This window comes from Protopterus annectens, chromosome 2.part1 (assembly GCF_019279795.1).
Source record: "Protopterus annectens isolate FY-2018-M chromosome 2.part1, PAN1.0, whole genome shotgun sequence".
Taxonomy (NCBI): Eukaryota; Metazoa; Chordata; order Ceratodontiformes; family Protopteridae; genus Protopterus; species Protopterus annectens.
The window spans coordinates 1,512,397,842-1,512,416,283 of record NC_056729.1 but is presented as its reverse complement, the minus strand read 5'-3'; the positions used below and the strand labels follow the sequence as shown (position 1 = coordinate 1,512,416,283).

At 38.0% G+C, this 18,442-nt stretch overlaps 1 protein-coding gene across 6 annotated transcripts in view; it reads left to right on the top strand.

Annotated features, from left to right (window-relative positions):
- The window catches only part of PRDM16 (PR/SET domain 16), a 2,576,872-nt gene that overhangs the window by 2,420,890 nt on the left and 137,540 nt on the right, over positions 1 to 18,442 (top strand). For all 6 annotated transcript variants that reach the window (XM_044062971.1, XM_044062974.1, XM_044062970.1 and 3 more), the window contains one exon: positions 13,189 to 13,358. In XM_044062971.1, the coding sequence (XP_043918906.1) occupies positions 13,189 to 13,358 (170 nt within the window). The remainder of the gene's footprint in view (positions 1 to 13,188; positions 13,359 to 18,442) is intronic.

Here is an 18,442-nt window from a genome sequence, read left to right as displayed (position 1 = left end):
GAATTTTTTGAAATGTCAAACTTAATTTTTCTCTACTGTACTTTGTACACTCATGCTTATGTTTTAACTGTTTTTAACTGTTTAATACACCCTCACATTTTTATCAGTTATGCACAGTTTTCACCATCTTGGTTTATTTTATACAGAATACAAAAGTAATATTATGTTTCTATATGCATCGTGTCGCTTAACTTGTATGTGTTCTTTCTGTAGTAAAAAAAAATTCAATGGATTGTCTAACTTGGACCAGGGTCGTGGGTGAGAAAAGTTTTCCTTGGACCAGCTCATTTACCTGTTTCAACAAACAAACATAATTAATACCTCACCAATGGAATGTGATGTATATAGCAGGGTTGGGAGGGTGGCCTAATGGTTAAGGTGTTTGCCTTACAAACAAAAGGTGCAGGGTTTGAGTCTCATGAGGGATAATTTGCTAGGCTTAAAATGGCTCGCAAGGGCAGTTAGCTTAGTATGAACCTATGTGTTATTCAGAACCTATGTGTTATAGGTGGCTTCACCTTAAGATTCACATCAACTGAAGGTTCTCTAGCTCTGTTACTGAGATGCATAGTCCATACAATTTAACAGCACTTTAAGAGCTCTTATTTCAAGGCTTAGGGGAAACCAGAGGGTAACTAAGCTGGTGAGTCTGCTTACAGCTTTTTCCTTCTGTTCTGCAAATTACCTTCCTCAGCTGCAGCCTAAACATTACATCAAGCTGAGTGCTATTCCTCAGTTTTGTCTTAAAATGCTACTGAAACTACAGTGCTTACCTAATGTAAATTCATTTTACTGAAGGCGTTAGAAACTAAAATCCATTGAATATCATTTATTTTATGTACATATTATGTGTCATGAGGCCCAAACTACATTTGCTGGTCTGTTTCTTCTTTCTAAGTCATATCCCTAACAGTAGTAAAAAGCATGGAATCAAATCATTTACACCAAGTTAGGAACAAATTGATCCATCCTCAGCCCCATTTCCCATTTCTGCACATGGAGTCAGGGTATCACTTCAACAGTGACAATCACCTAGAGCCTAGGTTCACAGCACCTGATGGCTAGCCCTGCCATAGCTGTTCTTCCATAACACACATTTGTACACACACTCACACCTATGGCTAATTTTGTGTGTCCAATCCAACTACTGCATGTCTTTGGAGTGTGATAGCAAACTGGAGCACCTGGAGGAAACCCATTCGAACACAGAGAAGACATGCAAACTCTGCTCAGAAGACACTTCATCCCATAAATCAAACCAGAGAACCTGTTGCTGTGAGATGACAATGCTATCTGCTGCATCGCTGTGCTGCCCCTAATATGTTTGTCTAAAACATTTGCAAATGGATAAAGATATAAGATGTAACAGTAAGTATAATACAATCTAGGTAATATTATTCAGGTGAAGCAACTGACTGCATTGGAATGATAGAATATAATAATCTTTTGGTCTGCCCAGAATATTGCCTTACCAAATGGAAATCAAGCATTTCAAGTCCACAGCAGCCATGCCTGAATGCCATATTAAAAACCTACACTTAATGTAGCGTACAGCACAGACAAATATTTTAGCTATAAAAAAAGAAAAGAAAAACAAAAAAAAAGAGGAAAAGGAGAGAAAAAAAACATTCACTTCTTAAAATCTTAGAAGGGCTTCTCCAGTTTAGTAACTCCACTATCTTACTATTTAGCAGAATTATTCTAATGGCCTGCAGCCAAGTTACAAGCAATGAAACCAGAAATTAACAGATATGACATCACTGTATGACGTCTAGTATGACAGTCTTGGCTACCTGCAGTTCTTACCTGAGCTTTCATAAGTACAGTCTTTCAAAGACTGACTACAGTCACAGTAGATGCACTTCATTTCTGTACAACTCAGAATCAGCAGATATCTGTACATTCACTCGTTTATTTATTCATTCACTCACTAATTTATTCATTATCCATTTACCTGATTTATTTGGTTCTAGAACAGGAAGTGTGCAAGAGTATCCCAGCACTCAATGGATTCAAAACCGAGACATCACTTCCAAGAAGGATGTCAGTCTATCACAGGACACACACACACACACACACACACACACACACACACACACACACACACACACACACACACACACACACTTGTATAGGAAACACATACCAATGGACAGTTCTAAGGATCATAAATTCATTTAAGTCTTTGGAATGTGGGAGGAACTGTAGTACCTAGAGAAAGCTACAGACACAGGGAGGGCATGCAGAGTCTGTGCAAAAGATACCACAGAAATGAACTGAAGAACCTAGCACCGTGAGGCAGAAAGCTAACCACCATGCCACTCTGTTGCCCTATATTAGAATAGGGCTTTCCAAATTTCTGTTGCATACTACAGGCTGGAATCCAAGCTTCAGATGTCCTATGTGCCACCTTGCATGGAATTACAGGATTTCTGGTCACTACAAATGTTACTGTGGGAGTCAGCAAACACAGCAATAAAAATAATTAAGGATTAAAAAATGCACATGAAGTATTAAAAGGAACTGGACACATAACTCACAGTAATGCACCCCCAACAAAATATTTCACTTTCTTATTGTAAGAAATATTATAGGGTTGCCACATTTTCAAATGCCCAAAATGGGATATTTTTTGTAGAAATGTAAGATTTTGTAGGACAAAATATACCCATAGCCAGTGAAAAGGACAGAGCTTCGCTTTTTGCCAAAATAATAGCTTAATCTTGTAACATTTGAGTTGTTTCTGCTATTTCATATAATATTTCAGATACAAAATAACCATTTTATGCAAGTATTAAAAAAACTTATGATATTTTTTTTGTCCTAAACTCTCAGGACATTTGCCGTTTTTTAGTGTTTTTCACAGGGCACATCTGCTCAAAGAGGGACACATGGTAATCCTATGGATGGTAACTCACTTAATGGGTACATTTACTAATTTATAATAGGGTTTGCAAGATCTGGGAGTTTCTGGGAGGTGTTACCATTATTCTAAACTGCTTTGTGAAGTCCTTGCAGTCTGTCTGAGTTTCACCTTACTTAACTGCATTGTCTATAGCTAATAGATTTTTTCTTCTTGAACAAATAAGCTTATGGTCTGTGAATGCTGCCTGCTGGCTGGTTTCACAGCTAAACTTAGTCTACTCATTGTCTCAGTGCAGCCCAAGAATCTGGATAATAACTTCCCTTGATTTAACTTCAGCCCTGCCGGGATAATGGCAGTGGTCCGGTCAGCAACATCCTGTGTTTGTCTAACTTAGAATACCAGGGAGAACAGCTAGGAAGAGTCTTGTAGTGGATGAAGAGAGAGACCAAGGACCTGGTCACACTGTGAGAAATTTATAAAGCCCTGGAAAAATACAGACTTAATGTGGGTGGGTTGCAGTTAAAATTATCAATATAAATCTACTGAAAAACTGATATGGAAAAGGGATTGTCTTAGACAGTTTGCTAAAGAATGTTTAAAGTACCACACATGTTAGCCACACAAGCTAAGTCCCAAATAATTAAAACTGTTTACAATAAAGCACTTTCTTTATTTATAAGACCTGGCTATAACAGTCTGCTCTGGTTACGCTGGAAAAAAATATTATTAGAGGCAAGTGTACTTTATAAAGCTATTCTACTGCAGTGAGCAACTCTGAAAAAGGGTGTATTGTTATACAGGAATAACATATACTATCTGCACTTGTTAGAAATATGACATTTAAAAAGGCCATGTCACTGTCACACAGCGTTCAGTATTTTTGTGACAGTTCACTCTGAGGTTTGTTATTCCAAACGTGTTATACTTATTAATTGTGCTGAATTTTGCACAGTAGAAGAATACGTAGAACAGATGGCTTACTGAAATCCATAACTATGGGAAAAGTAAAAAAAAATGTGTTTCTTGTATAACCAATAAGGCCGTGCAAAAATGCAGTTTATACTTTGACTTGCATACCTCATTATTCCACTGGTTCATTAGCAAATGCACATGCTTTAATACAATATGTCAGTATCAAAGGCTTCTTTGCTGATTACTGTTTCTTTCCACCAATATCACAAACTTATTGATTTTAACTGTGTTCAAGCTCTCCATCATGGTCATAGCAGTGTATTTCCTGAGCTGCTGGTAACAGACGGCTAGTCTCTGACCAGGAGAATGCTCCAGGAGGAATAATTAATGCCTGGCATCATGAAACTACCTGCTGTATAGACAGAGGTTCACTTCTAAGACATATTATATGAGCTAGCTACTATATGCGGAGCACGATGAATGGGAAAATGCAATCAAGCCATTCTAAACTCCAGGCATACAATGATTATGTACCACTCTTACCCAGATACAGTGAAAGACTAACATGAAGGATTACTTAAGGGATAATTGTAGAAGATGACACCGCAAAATTTCACCCACAGAAGATTTGATCCGCATAAGCCTTAAATCAGATCAATGCCAGCTACAATGTATAGCAGAACAAGAAATTAAAGCAAAACGTTTTTCAACAACTAATTTATAATGCCGGGCCTAAGATTAATACATTATATAAGTGAAAAACAAGATGTGCAAATTTAACTATGGGAAAATAATAGCTGATTTTGGTGCGTATCCTCAATAATACTTGCTTTTCAAAAAAACGGGTAAAAGGAGCATTTTCTGAAATGCAATTTAACATGATCCCCTTATGATTAGGAGAGTTAGATAGGATGGTTTGACATATATAAACAAACAAAAAAAAAAAACAAGAGAAACTAGTGGTCTTAAAACTTTGTTGATGAGCTCAGTCACAATAATTTCCAAAAAATGATGAAAACCAGGTAGTGTTCCAAAACAAGCCTTTATTTGCACAGACAAGCAACCCTCAGAAACAAAAATCAAAAATATTTTAGAATGTTAAACGTATCGGTTTTTATAGACTTAGAAGTAGGTATGTAAAAGTATTGTTTAATTTTAAACCAGCCTATTCAAAGCAAACAATGGTGAGGTTCAAAAAAGAGATATTGCTATGCATGTTCACTTTTTACATATATAAACAAACAAACAAATGCAGGCTTCCATTATTAATGCAGCATTTATCCCCAGTTCTGACAGGGAAAGCAAGAATTTAAGCCATATGTGCAAATCTTCCACTACTGAAAAACATACCTTGATAAGCTGGTATTCTACAAACGTGTGTGTGTGTGTGTGTGTGTGTGTGTGTGTGTGTGTGTGTGTGTGTGTGTGTGTGTGTGTGTGTGTGTGTGTGTGTGTGTGTGTGTGTGTGTGTCTGTGTGTGCATGTGTGTGCGTGTGTGTGTGTGTGTGTGTGTGTGTGTGTGTGTGTGTGTGTGTGTGTGTGTGTGTGTGTGTGTGTGTGCCTTTTAGCTATAATGTTACCTTTAATTTCAAGCTGCTCAAGATGGAATCTAAACAAATGAACATGTGCACTGTCTTCTTATCACCATACATTACTGCCCACTTCCTACACCTCAATCCTAAAACTGCAGTGAGACTATTTACACACCAGTAAGAATGCATTGATGGCTACTTATATGGGGACTTCTCTGGTAACAGGCTGTGTATAGCTACACATTAATAAATCTAGAATGGTACATGTGGTGACAAGTGCAGAAAATGTGTCATTGTTGTGTTTCCATCTTTGTCACCTTCACCAGTAAGAACATTTTATTGTTATGAGTCAAATGTTTTGCTGTACAAGAGAGTTTCCAATTAAGATATGCTAATGAGTTATTATCAATTAATTAATTCATTACAGTTTATTACTCAGTGTAGTCGCTACAACAAAAAGGCCATGAAGAGAAGAAACCCAGGTAGCAATTATCCACAGTTGAACATTATGCTAATAACTTGTTTTGAAAAGTGTTAGTAACAGCTCAAAACTGTAAGTCAGTGTTATACATATATGTGGACTTAGTTCTTTCAAGATAATACCTGAGTTGCCTGTTCATTTCTAGAGTGTGAAGAATCCTTTTTCCCTCACTTTTGGGTTTAGGATAGAAAACCAGGAAACTGATGGCTTGATTCAAAGTACAAACTCAAAGTATGTTGTGGTCATTCTCCCCCTGCACAGGGCACTAGTAGGGTGAAATTTGTAATCCTGTATCCAGTTATGCTGGCCATACACAGAAAGAGAGATTGGATGGTAGAGATGCACAGAGGGTAGCTATTATAATGATTTAAGTGACAGAAGTGACAGGAGAGTGGGGAAGTATAATAACTATGCAATATAAGGACAATTAGATTGATGGAGTTCGGGAAAAGAGATAAAAAGAGTTGAAGGAGGCATGGTTGGCAACTGGATGAGCAAGATTCAAGACTGATTTAAGAAACTAAAGTTCAAGGAGGTCGTTAGGGCTTTGACATGCATTGCCAGAATGAGCTGCATTATGCAAGGCAGCAGATGGTCTTACAGATTGCTACGAAACACAAAAGATAGAAAGGACCAGGGTGCGGCAGAGTAAAGAAGGGATGGTGATCTATTATTTATTTATTTATTATTTATTGGCATTTGTTGATCGAGAAAGTCCGGAGGCCCAGAGAGAAAAGCTCCAGAAGTCATTTTGTATACAAAAGAGAAATAAACAAGTATTTTACAAGAATTTACAGTACAGTTATATCACAATACAATATCATGACAGAAAAAAAATTATAAAGAAAACAGAGTCATTTACAAAACCAATATTTTTTTTTTTTTTGCAAATATTTAGGAGTTAGATTTTAAAAAGTTGGAATGCCTGAAATGACTTGATACCTTAAAAAATGGATTTGGTCAACATCTTTATATGTCTCTATTTAACTGTATAAAGAAACCCCTAGGTCAGGCTTTTTTTTCCACTGAATAGCTTTCTTTTATATTCCCCACTAAGGAACCTCACTGAGGAAACTCATCAGGAAGAAATTCTCTTCAGCAATGACCTGTCAATGACTAAAAGATGAACAGATAGACTTTATGAGGAATACGGCAACACATGTGGCCAGATAACAATCATACCTACACTTAATGTTAAAAAAATCTTGGTTACTAGTCTGAATCCAAGATAATACTAGCCAGTGACATCAGAAGGTCAAATCATCTGTATTTAGCAGAGTTCCAGAACAAACACTCCAAAACCAAAAGCAAAGGATATTGCTGGAAGTACCTGGCATGGAACCAATGCAAACTATAATTAAGGCTTAAAATATTAAAATAAAACCTACATATAATGAGTGTGTCTTTCACTGCCTTGTGCATATCAGCACATGAAATGGCAGGCATTAAACTTGTTACTTTGCACTTAAATAGTTATTTATTATTCATCTGTTCTGGGAAAAACAAAATTAAATTGGTAGACTAGAAAGGAAGAGTCAGATATAAGGCAAGTCCAGCACTAAGCACTCAGAAATATGTCATGAGACAAGCTGGCAAATTATAAAACGCAAATAACCAAGTGCGTGTGGAGACACAAAATCAAACATATATGTATATGTTCACAATGAAAAAAACACAGAAACATGATAGATAGACAGATAGATAGATAGATAGATAGATAGATAGATAGATAGATAGATAGATAGATAGACAGACATGCCAGATAGAAAGGACAGAGATATATCTGGAAAGGTATCTAAATAAGCACAAACGAATACAAATACCTAATGATAATTGTGCTGATTGTTTAGAAGACAAATATAAACTAAATGACTTTCAAACTTACCTTTTTACTTTACTCATCCTGCACTCTGCTGTGTAACTATCATAGGCTCATAGGTTCAAAGGTAGGTACTAGGCTATCAGCCCTAGGGCCTATACAAGCCTAGCCAAAAAGGTACCCTGGCTTTCGCCACCCAAGAAAATTATTTTCCTGTGCCCCTGTCAAGCAGAGCCACAGAGTTGATCCCTGAGGTGAAATTCCTAATTCCCATCCAATCATCAAGATTTTTCTTAAAGAGTGCTAATGAGGAGCTTTGTTTGATATAAATAGGTAGTTTGTTCCAGAGTATGGGAAGTCTCTGGGGCAGGAATCTATCACTCCAGCATGTTCTGTTTATTGTGGTGATAAGGTTTAGGTCCCTAGAGCGTGTAGCTCGGAGGGATTGAAATTTCTTTAAGTGGAGCTTGTCCAACAGCTCTGGGTTTGACATAGCTTTGTATGTTAGGCAGAGATCACCCCTGAGTAGGCGATATGCGACAGAGTAAAGCTGTAGTCTTTTGAGACAGTCTGCATAGGGCATCTGTTTGAGGCCAGTAATCCTCTTTCTGAGGTATTTCTGCAGCCTTTACAGTTGTTGTAGATGTCTTGTGAGATACATACCAAAAGGGACAATGTACTCTATAATGGATCTAATGAGTGATGAGTAGAGGGGAACAATGACCTCTTTTTTCCTGGATGACTTCCTCCAAAGTGTTTTTTCCTCAAACCTTAAAGCATGCTGTTGCAAGTGACTTTCTTTTTTCCTTACTTCAATTTTCTTTGTTTTGAACCATTGTTGTAATTCATGGATTACATTTTATTCATAACATACAACATTTTTTACATATCAATATGTACTGTGGTTCATAGGTTCATAGATTAGTACTAGGCTAATTGCCCTTGCGAGCCATTTTAAGCCTATGGTCATTTTATGTTTTACTATGTGTTCTATTTGAATTCATTCTGTTAAAATGCTTAAAGTCATTATATTTCCTATCTGCTTTTTGCACCTTTTGTACATTTTTATAGTTGGAGTTTTTCTCCCTGGCTTCTACTAACAAGAAAATCCTGGTAAACAAATGCTACTTAGATAAATAAATACATACATTAGGTAGAAAAACAGGGCAAATGAGAATGGCAGACATTGCAAATGTATTTACAAGCAGGATGATAAATTTGACTTAAAGAGTCTGACTATAACCCTATTCCAAAACTAAAGACTGTGTGGCTGTAGTTATCAAAGTACTTTTGAAAATAATTCCCAAATTAATTTACAGAAGTGTATAAAAATTTCTTCTGCACCCCAAAATGTGACTATAAGCAATTACCTTCATTCCAGTAATTATATTCATGATGCTTAGAAAAAGACATAACCTTACACTGAACTGGTTAGCTCCAGTGGAAACTGAATGCCAGTGAAGTGTCCAATTTTTTTTTATCTTCCTTGTACGCCATTAAACAGTTGCTTTGTTTGTTCTCCAATGCCATCACAATATTATTAAATTTAGCCTCGGCTACGTGTTAATAGATATGAATTGTGTTCAGTTTCTCTATTCTGATCAACACAGAAAGTATTGAAAATCCTACTTCAATGATTAATTTACATTTTTTTCTCTTCTCTTCTTTCAGTTTTGTATATTTTATTTGGCAATACTGCTTTGCATCAGCAGCAGAGTGCTGCAAACAATGTCTTGGGGTTGTCCCTATGAGTACACTCTAGTGGCCTGTAAACATGTAAGAGGTCAGGAAGGCCAGACCGAGCCCTACAATAGAGTAACTGCTCTGTGATCTATGGCTTCCTACTGTGTTCCAGTTACTCGTTTGCTTCATCCTCAGCCTCAAGCTTCCATAAAAAAAAAAAAAAGTTTCTTATTTATTTTTTTTATTTATTCCTTTGGTAATTGGGATAGTGCACTGATCCAAATGGACCTGATTCAGTCTCAGTCCAGCAAATATAAATGACTGTAGAGAAGCAAGTTAAATCTCTCATTTTGTGCTGCCAACAAAATGTTTAACCCAGTGCTGTGTTAAAAGAGACATTTATATCACTGGAAAATGGGAACCGTGGAAAGCAGCTGCAAGCTGGCCAACATATGTTTTATTCCAGCTCAGCAACAAGCTCATCAGTGCAAAAAAACTTTTCCTGAATAAGATGTGTGTATGTGCGGCAATCCACACACCACAACAGCGACAAAAAATGGCAACAGCAACCACCATAAATAAACTAGAAAAGGTACTATACCAAATACCAACTAAGCTATGCTAAACTGCTAATATACGAGAGCCAAAGAAGAGAGGGTGCCAAAAGAATGACAAATAGGAATAATGGGACAAACCAAAAATATTCTTTTGTTTTTTTTTTTTGTTTGTTTTTTTTTTTTGTTTTTAAGGGAAGGTACAAATAGGAAAAAAAAGGATAGTGAATAAAGAACAGAGATACACCAAGTAAAATAATTTATAGGTTCATAAGTGTTTACTAAGCTAATGACCACAAGGGCCTTTTTAAGCCTAGCCATGCATCCCAAATCTCTGACAAGTTCTGATACCCTTGATAAGTGTAAGCATGGGTCTGGGAGATGAACCATTTACAGGTTACCTGTGTCCATTAGAGACATAGATGCCAAAATAGGGATGAATTTATGGTTTCCCATCCAATTGTCCAAGTTGCATTTGAATTGGGCCAGGGAGGAACTCTGCTTCACATTCTCTGTGTCAGCCCCTCCTGGAGAACATTTGAGTCAGTGTGAGATTCAATGACAGCTCCTAATTTGCAATCATCTGCAAATTTATTCAACCAAAGACCACTGACATTGTCATTGACTTCTGAGAAGTCTAGTTTTAATTCATTTAAATCCAGCCTGAGCAAAGGAGCTCACATCCAAAGCATAACGAGTGGCAACTGTTTTCCCTTGCAGTGGGTATGGGTAAGGGGATGAGCCCGAGCACTGGCTCTAAAGTCTGACAGTGGCCAAAGTCAGATCCAACGTGGATTCAGTAACCCATCTGTTGAGGAATAGATGAAAGATACAGCATCAGATCTAAGCAATAAGACATAGTTACTGGAAGCAGTTGTACCCCAGGCCCAAGTGTGGACAAGTCTGCAGTCCTACCTACTCAATCCACATGGCTACCACTGTTCTGCTCCAGTTTCCAACAGAAATCATCATGCCCGATCACCCCCACCCCTACCCCCACTCCAGGCTCTGTCTTGTCTTTCATTTCCCCTACCCCTTCCAGCTCAAGCATGTGCCTCAGCCACTACTAAAATGAATGTACGCCACCTGTGTTGTAGTGCAGGCTATATCCTTCTACTGTAATGCAGCTAGCTGTGTGTGTGTGTGTGTGTGTGTGTGTGTGTGTGTGTGTGTGTGTGTGTGTGTGTGTGTGTGTGTGTGTGTGTGTGTGTGCGTGTGTGTGTGAGTGTGTGTGTCTGTGTGTGTGTGTGTGTGTGTGTGTGTGTGTGTGTGTGTGTGTGTATATATATATATATATATATATATATATATATATATATATATAGTCATCCTAAACTGTACCAGGTGTTTACTGCTTAATCACAACTACAGTAATCAGTTTCCTTCTCCTCATAGATAAGCTTCAAAGCGTCAATAAGATCACTGTAAAAAAATTTCTGTGGCATTTTCGGGGGAATTTCTCCCTCCCCACTGTTGTGCAACCTTAGAGATGGTATATATAAGTTCAAGGTATGTAGGGGGGGTGAACAATCATATCTCGACAATGTGCATAGGAGTACTTTATCAATTAGTTGTGATTCATGAATGCTTCTTCATGAGACTGTCTCTTAATCATTCATAAGCACATATGTACACAAACACACACACACACACACACACACACACACACACACACACACACACACACACACACACACACACATTTGTATTTATTTCAAATGAATATGTAGCTACTTTACATGAAGCTGTATAAATCAGTCTGATCTGTAGTCAAGTAGCTTTTCCAAAACCACAGCGAAATCATTCAGCATTTAGAAACAACTTTCTGTTATGTGGCTGTCCTTATAAGATCCTGACTGGAAGGTTATAACTGTGGCTTAGGATTAACAAAGTATTACGGAAAGTGATGGGATGGATTATTTATTTTAAAAGAGCATGAATATAGAAGAAAATAAATATTTTATGTGTACTTTGAAAGAATGGTTGTCAGAAGAGATATAGTATGGAAGCATATGTGATGGTATAATAAAGCTAATATATAAAAAAAGTAGATAAAAGAAATATTAAAATATGGTGACCGATTCCTTTGGCTGGGATTCAGAAAGGTTTAGCACAATAGGGAAGTCGTAGCACTGCTGTGTTCAACATCATGCTAAGCCTTCCCATTTCAGAAACCACTCTGTCATTGAGGTTTTCCCTCACAGGGACCTCTCAGAGTGGCCTCTTGGACAGAGCTGCATGCCGATGTGTTAATCGGGGGTATGGCTAATGCTAATTAGCTATGTGTTTTCCCCCAGAAATGTCCACGTCTCTTATTTGCTTTGCTGAATGATTTAGAGAATTGCTTGGCAGAGTAAAATTTTACTCTAGGATGAAAAAGTGACCAGTATAAAACTGTAACAGTCAAACATTCACTTCTATGGGAGTACTCACAGTCCAGTTAAGATCAGTGAAGCTGTGTGAAGTGTGTTAAATGAAGCTGCATATGTGTGTGTGTGTGTGTGTGCATAAATGTGTGTGTGTGTGTGTGTGTGTGTGTGTGTGTGTGTGTGTGTGTGTGTGTGTGTTTATTTGATCGTCTGCTTTTGTGATTGCACTAGAGGGTTGCTCTCAGAAAATCTTGTATTTACCTTTCAAAGTTAGCTGCAATAATGTCTTCTGCTCATTAGCTACCTTCAAAATCCAAGACAAGTTTTAAATTCCAGTCCACTATTTTTTTTGTCTTGTAAAGTGTTCATGTCCGTCATTTCATCAGTGCTGCAGTAGCTTTAGTTACATGAGTTATATCCTGCCTGAGGTATAACAGCTGGCCAACCTCCAAAGCTAAGGGGCACTTTCCACATACCCAGACTGTTACACAGACACATATAGACATACACACACACATCACATCACATTATTCAGCTTACATTGTTCAGATAAGCTTTTCTGGTTGGGAAATATGAGAAATATTGGACCTCAGGGAGGTATAAGGCCCTTCAGTTGTTATGTTTGACTGCATTTCATCTCATGGCTGATCATTCATGATCATTCAGTAACTCCTATCCTATAAGTTTTTTATGGTTTAGCAGGCAATGTACTTACTCCATTGGCCACCAGAGGGAGACGGAAAGGGAAGTAGAGCATAACTCATGCCCTGCAAGAATGAAGCATACTAGCCTCTCACTAAAGGATGAAGTGTTGGTGATATCTTGAGATAATCTTTGTGGTACACTATGACTCAGTAATGTTGCCGTAGTTATTAATCACATTTATTTCCTTAACCTTAAGTCTGATGAATACAGTCTTCATGGGTATTAATACAGCTTGACTTTATTCTCTGTTTGTGTCGCTTAATGTAGATGTCTGCAATAGAACACATGACAGAAAAACTAGAAAGTTATGGGACACTTAAACCAGATGCTGCAAATTCATTACAGTCCTTACCACACCATCCTTTCAACTTCCGGTCACCACCACCAGCACTATCAGATTCAATACTTCGCAAGGGGAAGGAGCGCTACACATGCAGGTATGTGTCTTCAGCCCTTTTTTTCTGCATATTTAATTATTTTTAAATTATTACCAAAACAAGGATACAATGAATGTGTTTAATCACTCTATACCTTTGTTTAACACCATTACTAACATTTATTCAGCAACAGTGACTATGGGTTTGGCATAATCATTAAGATTGTCACCTTATAAACACCAAGGTATGGTGTTTGATTCTGAACATGGGTTACTGGCTAGGCTTGGAATGGCCCATAAGATCAGTTACTCTATTATTCACCTATGAACTACGAACATAAAGGTAATTGACTAATGTGCATAAAAGTGCTCTAAATGTAGGTTAAGATATCAGCTTGAACCAGACAGCATTATCTGAAGCAGCAGAGCTCAAAGGTACAATGGCTGTTAATAAATGCACTGAATGATTTTGAAAAATAATGAAAATGTATAATTTTGTATGTAGTAATTGTTGGTGAATGCAGGCTGCTTTATCATAAGAACATTGGCTGCAGGTCATTTTTGTATTTGCTTTAGGCCGGCAGCCTATTGTCCCCATGACTTTGGTATTTTCAAAATGGTAACAGGTAACAGGCAGAACCCATTGTTCCTAACTATATTAAACAAAAAAAAGAAAAATAGATGCAACAAGTTGCTCTGTCTCTGGAGGTCCTGAATGCGTATGCACAAAATTACAAAGATAACACAGCCACAATAGATATATATATATATGTGTGTGTGTGTGTGTGTGTGTGTGTGTGTGTGTGTGTGTGTGTGTGTGTGTGTGTGTGTATACACTTCTCAAAGGTTACTGATTTTCATATACACTGATAGTTAATGATGATAACTGCAGCTCTGCATACCCTTCAGTTCTTCAGAGGGGAGAGTTAATGCTTTGAAGTCAAGACAGATGTTTTTGTTTTTTGTTTTTTACTGTTCAGTTATTAACTGAGCAAACACACTAGGCACAAGCAGTTCTTCGTTGGAGTGGCCAGTAAGTTTTGTTTGGTTATTTAAGTACTGAACAAGGAAGCCAACCACAGGAATACAGGATAAAGCTCATTAACTTCTTACAGTTTTAACCCCCACCCCTACTGTAATGCTCGACTTGATTCAGAATGCTGACTTCCAAATCATTATGTTCAACAACAAACTCTACATTCTTATTACAACCAGTGTCAGAGTAATAATGCATTAAAGTGGGATTCAATAATTTACAATTCATGCTGTAACTTTTCTACACCCATCAAAGTGTCCACTGCTTCTGCTGCAACCAAGAATATAGGTACTGCTGCCATCTACAGTTGCTGACAGCCAGTGGAATGAAGGGTAACAAACAAAACTAATACACACAGTTTTGAAATTTACTGTATCCAGTATGCTTTAAAAACATTTGAGCATGTTCCAGAATGCCTACAAATCACTACAATCACATTAGATTTTCTGTCCTTTCACTTCCTTATTTACTTTTCCCTCATGATGGTCTACTGACTAGTACAAGTAAGCCAGTACTTATCTTTTTTAATGTCTTTTGAAATGTATACAAACTCATCTGCTCATTGCACAATTTCTGATTAGGGAGGTGAAGTATATCACATTACAGATTACGACACCAAAAGGTCAATGCATTGTGCAGTTAGTATTGAAGAAGTATACATTTTTATGTTGTTTTCTTTACAGGCAGGTTTAATGGACTATGCACATATTAGTTTGCAAAATATGGACAATGTAGTACCTTAAAACATGGAATAATGGAGGCCTGGGATTTCCAGATATAAAAAGCTATATTCTAGCTTCAAGTTTCAAAAATACCGTATATATTGGCTGAACATAAATATGAGCTTGACTGAAATAAAAACTACATTTGCAGCAGTATCATGTCTTTAAATCCAAAATAACCAAGTTAAATTAAGAAGAGGTACTTAAGTTTTGGTTATTAATATCAAATTGATTTCAATATAATATAACCAATCTATTTGACTCCAAATATCTACAAAATGCACTAAAGGCTATTAGAAACTGCTTATACAAACAAAATTAAAAAAAAGATTGCTCAGTATGCTCCCACTGGGAGTAAATATGTGCTTGTTAGAAACAGCAACAGAAAACATGTTATATTTAACAGAAAATAAATTCTTAGTTTGGTGTAATTGTAGGGGAGGAGTAAATGTTAAAATAACTGTGAAAATAATAGAAGACTTTAATATATCAACAGAAAGTTGGTTAACTGTGTGACCTATATAAGAGAATATATAACAGAATATATATTTGAGGAAACTCAAAACTTTCTAGAATCCACCTTAAAAGAGAACCCCAAATTATTGTAGAACATAAATGAAATAACTTATGCAGGCAGGAATGATATAGAGGAATATGATTCGGCAGATGGTCATAACATGTTTATTATTTGTTCAAGACATGCATGCCAAGAAATTCATTCTCAAGGTGAATCTTGGCATCCATGTTGAGTACATATAATTGAGGGTTATGATTGGAGACCCAGTCATAATTCTTTGTAGTGCATGGAGCTGTATCTGCTCCAAGTACTACTAGTTACAGGAAAGAAAAGGAAAAAAAAATGTTAAAAGTTTTACAGGCTTTCAAACTCAGAAAGCACTGAGTGAGCGCTCAAAAAGGCAATGTGATTTAGCGAGCATTATTAGAAAGGCAGTGTAATATAGCAAGCACTGTTAGAAAGACAGTGTAACACAGTCCCTGATGATTACATTCACCTCCCATGTTTTGCAAATGTCTATATTTTCACAGAATCTCCACATCTTTGCCTCACACTGTTCTGTTCATCATAAAATCTTTGTTTTTTGGAAAAATCTCTAAGGATTTACGTCATTAAATAATGACAAACATTTGAGTTTCAGACTTTGTATTCTTCAGAAAATGCAGGTGAGTCCACATCCTGTTACTCCAGGTACTTTCTGAGTCTAGCTCCCTTTCATTGTAGAAGTAATAGACTGTAGTTTTTCATTACACCACAAGGTGGAGCTCCTTTTCTGGGATATAAAAGACAATTTCGAAAGTGAAAGAGGAGACTGAGATACTAGCTGAAGGAGGGAAGACTGAACAGGGAAGCTGAAGGGAAAAAGGGCCTTGCAGCATGACTGGATTTTCTTTCTAGTGCTTTGGGACAGGGAAGTGAAGTAGCAGATGGTAACTGTCTGTTACTGAAATCCTAGATGATGGTATTTTGTATAATCAGGAGAGAAGTCTTAAACCAGTAGTTCCATGTCTGTATATGATTCAACAAGAAAAGGAGTTCCTTTGGGCCTAGTACAGAGAAGCCATAGATGATTACCAGAGGTCTGGCAGGTGATTTTCTACTTTTCTCATCAGAGGAACCACAATGCCTGGTCACTAGGATATTCTCGATGGAGTGGTTCATAGGTTCATAGGTTCATACTAGGCTATTTGCCCTAGGGCATTTATAAGCCTAGCCAGAGTATGTTTGACTTTCGCCACCCATTTTAAATTAATTTTGCTATGCCCTTTTTCGAGGTTAGTATACTGTGCCTCTGTCTAACAGTGACACAGAAGTGATACCATGGGTAAACCTATGATCTCCCATCCACTCATCAAGATTCCTCTTGAAGAGAGTCAATGAGGGACTCTGCCTATCCTGGACTGGGATTTTATTCCAGAGTGAAGGGAGCCTCTGGGTTATGAATCTGTCCCTCCAGCATGTCCTATTTATTTCAGTGCTGAGGTTCAAGTCTCTCGAGTGTGTAGCTCGATGGGATTTGGATTTTTTGAAGTGCAGCATGTCCCTTAATTCCAGGTTGGACATGGTTTTATACATCAGGCACAGGTCGCCTCTGAGCAGGCGGTATGCCACTGAGTAGAGCTGGAGTTTCTTTAACCAGGCAGCATATGGCATCTGTTTGAGCCCTTTGACCCTCTTGGTGAGGTACTTTTGGGGTCTTTCCAGTTGCTGCAGGTGTTTGGTAAGGTACATCCCAAAAGGGGCATTGTACTCGATTATGGGCCTTATGAGGGATGAGTAAAGAGGCACAATGACCTCCCCTAATCTAGATGTGAATCCCTTCATGATTAGGTGGGCTATATAAAATGTTTTTCTAACCACTTTGGCCACGTGGTTGTCAAATGAGAGATTGCTATCAACTTGGGTCCCCAGGTCCCTAATTACTTCTTCTGTACTTAATGGATTACCACCAATGTGGTAATTTGTGGGCACTTTGTTTGTGCCAAAGGGGATGACTATACACTTTTTGGCATTTAGCTTGAGGCCATGGCTCTGGCACCAGTTGTCTGTTTCTATGAGGCCCTTTTGGAGGATGCTTGTGTCGGCTGGAGAGTCGATTATGGTGCCCAGTTTGCAGTCATCTGCAACTTGGTCAGCCACAGTCCTTCTGTGTTGGCCTGTACCTCCGAGAAATATATACCGAACAAGAGAGGTCCCAGGACTGAGCCTTGTGGGACACCACTTGTAACTGGTTTGGAGTCTGCCATGGCTCCAGCAATTCTAACCATGTGGGTTCTGTCCTTGAGCCAGTTTGCAACCCATCTAGTGACATAGGGGTTTATATTTAAGCTGGTGAGCTTATCTATAATGCCCGAGTGGGATATTGTATTGAAGGCTTTTGCGAGGTCCAGGTAGGCTGTGTGGACCACCTTCCCTTCGTCAATGGTCTTGGTGACTGTTTCAAAGGTTTAAGAGGCAGGAACTGCCCTTAACAAAGCCGAACTGGGTAGGATCCAGTGTCTGTAGGTCCCCAATATCTTTATTTATGAGGTCCATGATGATCCTTTCCATAGCTTTGCAGACGAAGCTAGTCAGGCTTTTGGGGCGATAGTTTCCAGGGTCTGTTGAGGCACCACCATTGTGGAGAGGGACCACTGTTGCTGTACGCCACTCTTTGGGTACATATCCTGTAGTAAGGCTGAGATTAAACAGTAGTTTTATGTTTGGGTTTAGCTCTTCTTGGAGTTCATGTAGGACGCAGCTCAGGACACCGTCTGGTCCCATTGATGCTGTGTTTTTTGCTTTGGAGAGGGCGGCTCTTACCTGAGCATCTGAGATGTCAGGGGCAGCACTCTGCTGGGATAGATATTTGCCCTTTTGGTGGGGAGGGA